Genomic DNA, 10,353 nt, shown 5'->3' with positions numbered 1-10,353 from the left:
ATATAAAAAAAAATAAAAAATTATATAGCCTAGCATAAATAGCATTTTAATACCAGTCTTCATTTTTAAAATACAGTAGGTGTATTGTTTTGCTTAAACCCAAAGAAAGACACTCTCTCTCTCTCTCTCTCTCTCTCTCTCTCTCTCTCTCTCTCACACACACACACACACACACACACACACACACACACACACACACACACACACACACACACACACACACATACACACACTCACACATACTTTACGCAGCCCAGCTGAAGAAATTGTGGAAAACTGAATGTTTTGCTGCTGCAGTGTTTCTGAACCTTCACCTCCACACCACACAGCAGTGCTGCTACAAGCCGAAGGAGACGCTCCAAAATGTAGAATTCAAATAGAATTTGAAGTTAAATTATTATGGAAGCCTAGAAGCTTCTAGAAGCTTCTTTGATTCCATCCTTTGGTCGCTTCACCTCCTCTCTGCAAGTGTGGTGACGTACTGAAGGCCACACTGAGTAGTCTGAGTGAACATTGGCTTCAGAAACACATCACTCCACAAATAACTGAAGAGTGTTGGAATTCAGCAGTGTCCTAACACTCACCCAGTTAGCGTGGGGTTGTGTTTAATGTTGGACCCGGCAGGAGATGGGGGCGACGGGTCATGGCATGTATGTACACACACGTGTGCGTGTGCCACCTTGTCATGGTTCCTGACGTGGAGCTGGTGAAAGGCCCCGGAGTCTAAGAGATATGACACTACACCCTCCCTCTAAAATATATGGAAAAATATGTGTTGAAAAAGAGACTAAATGACTCAAGCAGAATGCTGCAGTTCCTAACTCTCACAACATGTGCATGCTTTGCTGTTTTCCTTGAAGGAAAATATCTCCTTTTCCATCGAGACAACAAAGTGCTATTGTTGGTCTCTCTGCACAGGAGTGTCTGTCCAGATGCTGAGAACGGAGGAGAAAAGTAAATAGGCTTTTGTTTAATGTCATTTATTTTTCACACAAAAAAATGATCCTTTTGGTTACTGAGGTTATAATTCGGGTTAGCCTTAACAATATTCTGCAGACAGCCATCTGTGGGTAATCACAGAGCAGCATAGAGTTTTTCTTGGGAAACCTTTGCCTTGGTGTTGGCCTCTGTCCTCGGTCTTCTGTGAGGCTTCTGGTGAAGGAGCTGATCTCTTCCACAGGGCCACGTGGGCTACGTGTGAAGAGGAAAAGACTCGTTCTGGCCCTGTGGAACGGACGATGCGTATTTGGGTCTGATTACACTTCAAGGCAAGAGCCGCATCCTACCTGGTCTGATATTGCAGGGGGGAGGTGCGGGGAGGGTGTTAAGAAGGGTGTGGAGAAATGTGTGTGTATGTGTGTGAGAGAGAGAGAGAGAAAGAGAGACAGAGTTTGTGTAACCTGGCTTAACCTGAGCAGGCAACAAAGACTTCTCTGATGTTAAAATGCGATACACACACCTCTAGGGAGCTAGCACACACCTTCAGGCCTACACAGAGAGTTGCTGCTACATATGGGTGTCTGCTCTTATATCTGGGTGTCTGATCCTATATCTGGGTATCTGATCCTATATTTGGGGGTCTGTTCTTATATCTGGTTGTCTGATTCTATATCTGGGTATCTGATCCTATATCTTGGTGTCTGTTCTTATATCTGGTTGTCTGATTCTATATCTGGGTATCTGATCCTATATCTTGGTGTCTGTTTTTATTTCTGGGTGTCTGATCCTGTGTCTACTTCTTTCCCAGGTTGTGATATTGGTCTTATATATCTACTAGACAATGATTTTGTAAAATTGTCAAATCTCTCTCATCCCATTAAGGTCTCTTAAAAGCCTTTGTTGTTTATTTTAAGTCCGTGTGAGTGTGTGTTAATTTTGTCTGAACATTTTCTTCAACCATTCACAGTTACATTAAGATTAACCGTGTCAAATAAACCTTATAATGTGATTCAGTAGGTTAGTTTTAAATGAGCACCATCTTTAACAGACACACTCCAGACATACTGGAAGCTATTTTAGAATCCAGGTAGAACTGAACACACTAGTGTCTAGTACACATCCTTCTTTCTGAAAGCAGTCACATATGTCCTTTAATCAATGTGTGTGTGTGTGTGTTTTCCTGGTTATACTGGAATGGGCACTTCTCACTAAAGTGGCTGTTAATGAGTTGGCTTCCTCTGCCTTTTATGTGTGGGAATACACAAATCTGAAATTAGAGCCGAAGAGCTTTGATAACCATGACACCCGCCCCGCTGATCACAAAGTGCCTGGCTGATCACTGTGTGAGGCAGTAACATCGCAACTATCACATGAGCTTATGAAAGGCTTATGCCTTAATCACCATATCACTATGACAGCTGATGTTTTTTCTTCTGGTGATCAAACAGAGATGGTTTCATGCTCAGGGCACTGTGAGGAATCCTTGAAAAGATAAAGACTGTTCAACAAAGGAAACCGTTTGACACCTCTTAACCCTTTGTAACTGTTTTATAAGAAATGACATTCAGACACCTTATCTTGTCTTTAGCAACAAGTACGTTGTTGTCCACAAATGTTTTTGTTAACAAAATGACTATTTATTTTTAAAATAAGTTTAAGGAATCCAGTGATATATGTAAATAATCAATAAACTGATTAAAGTGCCAAAATAACAGTTATACAAAAGGAGATCTGTACAAAAACATGGAAGGTTGGAATGTGTCTTTGGCCAGTCGGGTCGATAGTCAGCTGCATTCCTTCGGTTTTTCACGGTCTCAGTTTTCGAGGCTCACGGAGGCTCTATGGGCTCCAGCATTTGGTCGTCCTCAGCCAACAGCGAGGAACACTGCCCAGCAATCAATAATCGAAAAGCTGATCGATTGGTCCAGCATCTGAGAATGCTGACAGAAATAGCTGAGATCACATTTTTTACATTAGCGTTCTGAGTCTGTCCTCTGGCTTTCATCCATTTGAGACACCTCGCCAATCCCTGCATCCAACGGGCTTTAAACAAGCTCCGATACACCACTCTCGGGTTCTGCTGCTATGAAGTCTTAAGCCCCTTTAGATCCTGGTTGGTCCAATTGTTTTGAGAGGCTTCTTGGCAGAGTTGATGAGCTCGAAGGTTCGGCGAGCTCTTGCATAGATCCACGTTTTGGTTTCACGCCGGGTCAGTCCTCACTCAACTCCCTCTCTCCTCACGTCAAAGTAGTCTCTTTGGTCTGGCACTGTTATTGGCTGCTGTCCTCGGGTTATCGGCTTTACGGCGTCCCCATTGGCTGTACAGGGTGACTTCACTTTATCTTGGCAGGTTTCAGCTCTTTCACCTGCATGTGTAACGTTTTGTGGACAGCGAGAGTTCGGGACTGACAGAAGCCTTTTCCACACTCCTGACATTTAAATGGCTTCTCTTTAGAGTGGATATACCTGTGGAAAAAACAACAGAAAGAGAAAGGAAATCTGTTAGCAGCTAATTCCACCATTTCAGAAATGTAAAAGTGTATCTTGCTTAGACATGATAACACATAACAACATGACATGATAATGAGTCCGGGAAAAGATTAATGCTCAGAAGAAAAATGGGGTGATGTTTTGTGTCATGGGTTGTTATTCTGCATGTCTCGGAAACATCAGATGAATGTTTCCAGTCAACTTTTGTTAAATATTATCATAGCCAATGGGGTTTAAGCAAACAAATCATCCATACCTAGAACTTTCAAAGGAGAAATAAGGTCTTTAGTTATTTTAATACTCAACAGGAGACCAGCTACCGGGAACCTCCAAAATGTTTTGTAAAACTCTATGGAACCCCATGGTCATGACAATTCCTAGATATTCTCCATCACTGACAGAGACATCAGGATTTTATCAGGATTATATGCTGATTAAATTTTTCACAGGATGAAAACTATGAGCATAAATACGGTAGCAGAATATAACAGAATAAAACAGACTCAGATTCATTGCTCAGATTCAGCTCAGGTTCATGACAGCAGTCCATTGTTATTTAGTCCTTGATTGCGTAGTCTGTTTTGAGAGGTGTCGCGAGGGCGGGGGCGGGGCTGGACACGAGGGGGGCAGGGCTGGTCACGAGGGGGGCGGGGCGGTGTCGTTAGGGGTGCTGGGCACTTACCGGTGGTCCCGCAGATGGTCCTGCCTTCTGAAGGCCTTGTGGCAGATGTCACAGGTGTAGGGCCTCTCGTCCGTGTGCGTGCGCTCGTGAATCAGCAGGTTGTAGGACTTGGTGAAGTGGCGTCCGCAGAACTTGCACACGAACTCCTTCTTGGTCTTGGACGGCAGACGGCCGCGGTTGGGCTTGCGCTCCGGCGAGGAGAGCTTGGCGGCGTCCAGCAGGCAGCCCAGCGAGGGCGGCCGGGCGTGGCCCCCGCCGGCGCTCAGGTCCTCGGCCTTCTGCGGCTCCTCCTCCTGCGTGGCGGCGGCCGCCAGGTTGGCGAAGTCGAAGCGCGGTTTGCTCTTCCCGCCCCCCGCCGGCGGCCGCCGAGCCTCCGGACGCCTCCGGCTTGCCGGGCTGCATGAGGTGCGGCAGCAGCGGGATGGAGGGCAGAGGAAAGCGGGCGTCCACCAGGCCCGGCAGCTTGGGGAAGGTGCAGCGCGGCAGGGCGAACGGCGGGTAGCCCAGCGTCCAGTGGTGCAGGTGCACGGCGTGCAGGGCGCTGAAGCTGTACACGCCCGGCATGGGGTCGGCGGGCAGCTGGAAGTTGCTGGAGCTCTGGAGGAGGGAGTAGTTGGCCAGCTGCAGGGACGGGTGAAGGGGCACCGGCGCTGGAAGGGTTTTGCTGCCCATGGCTGCTACGTGGAGCTGCGATTACGCAACGTCCTGCGGGGTAGGGAGATTTAAAAATGAAAAGTTAGGACATTTGCGGAGGAGAGGGAATGCAAAATGACAAGAGGTGTGCGCGCATGACGCAAAGCTAAAGCGTTTGACTTCACGTCAACGTTTTGATGACAAGTGGGACTTCCAAGCTGGTTGTTCGAACATACCACATAGACGCGTGCGCGCGCACACACATCAAAACATAAACCACACTTTTGGAGTAAAGCACTTCAAATCTGTCAAGGTGTCACTGGAAGAATGTGTGTTTGTGGGTGTATGTGTGTGCGCGCACAAGCACACACACACACACACACACACACACACACACACACACACACACACACACACACACACACACACTTTCGTCTCGCAAGCCTGGCTGTTAGTTTGTGTGTGTGTGTGTGTGTTTTGGCATAGGCGTTTCCCGCTCCCAGAAAATGCGCCTGAGGCAGTAGAACTGACAGAAACAGACAGACAGCTCTGGGCCGTGCGACATACCTGCACCAACTGTTTAATCCGGCCTGATATGAACAGACACAAAGCACAATACCTCCTCTTTGTCTCATCACAACCGTGTGATTGACACGTGGTACACACACCCACCAACTCACACTCTTTACAGAGAGATCTATGGAGGATCATTTTCCCTTTCCTCATTTCTATCTAACCATTTGAAATATAACTCCATTTAGATTCCATTACGTTATTATGAGCTTGTGTCGTGTTTTGTTTACAGGGATGCATATTCAAGTTGATCCAACATTTTGGAAAAAAAAAATACGTGTCATTCTTTTCACATTGCGTTTCAAAACGTATAACCCACGTTTAATTTGGCCTTTCACACTTCAAGCGACTGAACGTTTTCAAGAATAAAAGATTTCACGGTAATTAAAGAACGTCGTTGCAATTTCTGCAGCTACAGACGCAAAGTGTTGGATTGATCCTTGGGGTAAATAAAAGCAAAATAGCTCTAATTAGGCACGTCGAACTTAGACCTCCCCTGTGGATTAGCGGCGCTCTGATCATGGCGCAGAAGTAATTGACTTTTACCTACAGGGTCATTAGAGGAGATCAGTGCTCGCTCCTGATACCAGGATTCGACCTTTAACCCTTTGAAGTGCACAGGCACAAGGGTTTCTGGGTAATTACAGATATGTACACCCAAGCACACCTAAGCCCTCTACATGCGTGCCAAACCAAACACCTGAACTGACAGTGGCGTGGGAGTCAGAATAAAGTAACAATCTGAACCACAATTTATCCAATTTAACTTACTACAAATCTAAATTCCCTTCCCTCTGTCCTTGGTGACTAGCCCTACGGTGTAAATCTTGTATGAGCGTGGTCTAATTTCACTGACACAATGGCTAATTAGTCGGATTTATACTCGGCCAAGTCACACCACATTGCATTTTTTTAAATCCCCAGTGCCAGGCGGAATCAGTGTCAGGCCCACTGGTCCTGGTCGCATTGAGGCCGCCCTCTTGTCACCCGGGCAGATTTACTGACAATGTAACATAAAAGGAGGGCGTGCGGTGGAAAATTCGCCTCGTCTTTGTACTCGCGAATGAAGCGCTTACGACTCATTACTTCAACCATTGTCAGTAAAAGTGTTCGTTTAGAAAGTGGATTGCAGTCTTTCATCAGCTGAACATTTAGCTCGAGGTTATCAACACGTTGTGAAGCTCAGGGCCACTTCAGACGCGACTTGATTAGTGGAAATCTGCGGCCATCGCATTTAACTTCTTCAGAAAAATGTCAGGCCGCCGGGACCGACGTGTATTGTAGGAATTAGTCAGAAATTCAACCCCCCGTGGCTAAACGTCGGACCTTTAGTCAATTGCGCAGCGATTATCAGGAAAGTGTGTCTTTTTGTCAACGTGCCAGTGCGGGGCGCGAGGGGGGACATGGGCACTTGAGCGCGAGCCGTGTGGTCGGTGAAGTGTGAGGCTCGCGCCTTAGAACGTGAGAAACCTCCTTTATGACGCCACGTTCTTCAAGCGTTTGATGTAAACATCCAAGGTCCACTGGATAATTACTCTAGATCATTTAGAGGATGATTCAGATTTTCATTTATTGTCTGATGTTTCATATGTTTTACAATTAATAAATGCTAAAAATATGTTAATATTTTTTATAAACGATTAAGACATTTTAAAAAAATCACAACTGCAACACAATTTAAATTCATAAATAAAAACCTGGTCTTTGGTTTTCATTTTATACCTGAAATTTGTTGAGGAAATGCAAATTTGTAATAGGGTACAAGAGGACGAGGAGCATCATTTATACGAGCGAATTAGTTTCATAACATGTCGCAGTGATAAATTAGGTGGCAGGTTAAGTGAATATAATATCCGAGAGCAGCTTAAACGTTTAAACTGGACAGAACCATAACACGACAGGGTCTGGAGCATTAAGAAAATCTAAATATTTAAGCTGTTAACGACACTGAAATTACTTTTTACAATAATAATAATTTTGATCACAATAAAGACTTTTAGCCTACATTCTTGACTTATCAGCTTTTTTTGTATTCTTATATTACACAATTTTATTGAGTTGTAATTTTATAATAATTATTAAATATATTAAATTATTGTTGTTGTTTAGATCAGACCCGTTACTATTTAGATGATCGTGAAAGCTACACTCAGAGCCAAACGAGGAGATCATGCAAACGTACAATTAAAAGACAGGTGCTTTAAACAGTCCCTTCTGGACTGCTGTGAACGCTACGGGTGATTCCCAATATCACTGTCAGATTGGCTGCAAACGAAATGATGCACGCGTGAATGGAAATAATAAATTAATTTAAAAAAAAAAACAGAGAATAGGCTTATTGCCCAAACGGATTTTTAAAATATTGAAACCTGATCGCCAAATCTGGCCTGTGACATTTAGATGTGTTCATGACGTCCGAACGAAAAAATGCCTAACACGAGATGACCAATCGCGAAATTAAACTCGCCTAAAAATAACTCACGCTCCACCAAAACGCACAGCACAGGCACACAACGCCTGCGTGAGTCACGCTTCGTTTGGGTTTCGTTGATTCAGAAAAAAATACTATGTATTTTTCCCCCTCGAACGAAGAAATATTTAAACCGTGTTAATAGCAATGACCATCATGTACGCAGCGGAATGCGAGAGCCTCTTGAGAAATCCCACCTGTTGATCAGCGCCGGCTGTGCTGAACTTTAAAATGTTTGCGAGTTCTGGCTATAACTTCAAAGCAACCGCACTGTCTTTACCTTCACTAATACTCGTTTGCAATTATCTACCGAGACGAGATTTGTTAGAATGAAAATCATATTTAAAAGAGTTTTATCAGCTTTTGAAAAGTTGGATGGTCTACGGAGTCAGGAACGGTCAACCATCCAGCCTGTCTGACACATCCACGCACTCGTTTGCAACATTTAACGATTCTGATGCTCAAGTTAAATTGGCAATATGTAGATTTTTACAAAACGAGGTACTGTGGTTTACCAAATAGTCCAACGTGCGTGAAGATATTTACCCGTTTTCGATGCAGCCAGTCGATCCAGACAGTTTAGTCTTTTTAGTCTTCCACAGAAGTTGGCGCAAAACCATCGAACTTCAGCGCGCGGAGTTTTCTGAAAGTTTCAGGCGGCTCAGAGAAAGTTGTGCGCGAGACGGAACGTCTTCAGCATGTTCGCGCCGCGCGCGCACCAACTCCCGTAGTTCACACAAATGTGGTCCAGCGGTTTGTGCGCGGGGCGTATTTGGTTACTTGGGATAGAACTCTCTTTCTCTTTCTCCCTCTCCCAATCTCTCTGTGTTGCGGTCCCAAACTCAAACCGCCTCTTTATTGAAACCTAACCCGCGACGTGCACATGCGCGTCATATGGCCAACCCCCCCCCCACACACACAAAGTGAAGTTTCTTACACTTTCTTTGCTCCAGAACGGCGGAGCAGGACACCGGAGGCCTGAAAGAAACGTTATGATATAATATAATATATATAACGAGACGCATTCACGCAGTTGTCGTAACCTTTGGTCTGCACGTTATTTAATAAAGGCCGTCTGTTGGATAAAATTAAATGCAGAGAAATATAATGAAACGCGAAAAATAACTAAGATTTTTCTTTCAAAATTTCACTTCACAATGCTGCTGTAAAAATTGGCACAAGAATCGCATTCAATAGGTGCGCAAGGAGAAAGACGATGAGGAGAAGGATGATGATGATGAAGAAGACATAATATGTAATGTTTTGTCATAAATGGGTCACTCATAATGTATAACCCTTGTAACCCCCATTTCATACTTTAGTCGAACCGCAGAAAGCAAAATAGACAAATGAGATTAACACTAACACTGAAATTGCCGAAAACGTAAGATTCTTTGAGCCCGCTGGTTTTCCTGTTTAAAATAGGCTTCTGTGCGAGGTGGAAGGTCTAACGAATCAAAGCTCGCTTTATATTAATTAAAGTAAATATACAACTGTCACTTTTAACTTAGAGTCTCGGCGAGAAAGAAACTGGACACTAATTTTAAACTCTCCAAAACCCATTATTCAATTTGTCACTCGGGCTCAAATGAAGACGGATCTACAGCACGTGTTTAATTTTTGTTACACGATAAAAGCATCTCCTCGCGCCCGGGGGGGGTGGGTGGTTGGGGTGGGGAGAGACTGTGTAAGGTACACGAGAACCACCCGTTCTGTTGGTCATCGGACACGATTGGTTCTGTGCACGTGCTGCTTCGGAGAAAATCGCGCGCATCATGCACTAAAATGTGCAAATAATTAGCAACGTAATTGTAAACATTGTAGCCTACTTAAAAAAAAATCCAGAATGGAAAAAAAGTTAGCTGTTTTTAAAATGTATATACATGAAGCATATTTGAAAGTTCCCTTGCTTTTTATAAGATTAAAAAAATTATGGAATAAGTTATCCATTGTTGGTCGTTTTTTTGTATTTCCTTTGCGTACGATTAACTTGCATCCTATATTTAAATGGCCCAAAGACATTTTAAAGAATTTCGTTTGACATCCTCGAGAATCGTCTGCAACAGAACACCACACTCTTACACTTGTAAGAAGGTGCCATCTCTCATCAAAGAACGCATTTGATGTGCTGTCACCTCGTTGATTTTAAGTCGCGACTGATCGCTTGAGGGTCTGGCGCAGTGTCGGTAGGTGATCGCTGAGTTCGCGACTCCGGCTCACTGCGTCGATAAAACGCGCAAAACGCGCCACCTGGTGGAGAGGTGTCATAGTGATCTCCAGCATAGTCCGTCTGATTTACTTAGTCGCTTTCACTTGAACCTAAATTAGGAGAACGGTGAAAGCATATTAGATTGTTAGAGGCCTGAATGAAAACACCAGTGTTACTTGTAGGCTGATTTATATTAGGGCTATCTGTGACGGAAGCAAGCAATTAGTAGGTTTAATATAATGTCTAGTTTTTACGGGTTAGAAGATGGGATAGACAGTAGTGTCTGAAGTGATTATCTTCAGTTTGAAGTTTGAAGAACGGTGGCTAGGGGTTCGAGGTGAGGCATAGGCTATAGGG

At 44.2% G+C, this 10,353-nt stretch overlaps 1 protein-coding gene across 1 annotated transcript; it reads right to left on the bottom strand.

Moving 5' to 3' along the window:
* Window positions 1-2,468: 2,468 nt before the first annotated feature.
* On the bottom strand, window positions 2,469-8,606 carry osr1 (odd-skipped related transcription factor 1). Its single transcript, XM_076985751.1, is given in 4 exon segments — window positions 2,469-3,405; window positions 4,112-4,470; window positions 4,472-4,816; window positions 8,334-8,606. Coding segments are annotated over 3 exon segments (804 nt in total). The 5' UTR covers window positions 4,784-4,816; window positions 8,334-8,606; the 3' UTR covers window positions 2,469-3,272.
* Between the last annotated feature and the right edge of the window lie 1,747 nt (window positions 8,607-10,353).

This window comes from Brachyhypopomus gauderio, unplaced genomic scaffold (assembly GCF_052324685.1).
Source record: "Brachyhypopomus gauderio isolate BG-103 unplaced genomic scaffold, BGAUD_0.2 sc43, whole genome shotgun sequence".
Classification (NCBI taxonomy): Eukaryota; Metazoa; Chordata; class Actinopteri; order Gymnotiformes; family Hypopomidae; genus Brachyhypopomus; species Brachyhypopomus gauderio.
This window is presented reverse-complemented; position numbering and strand designations above follow the sequence as displayed.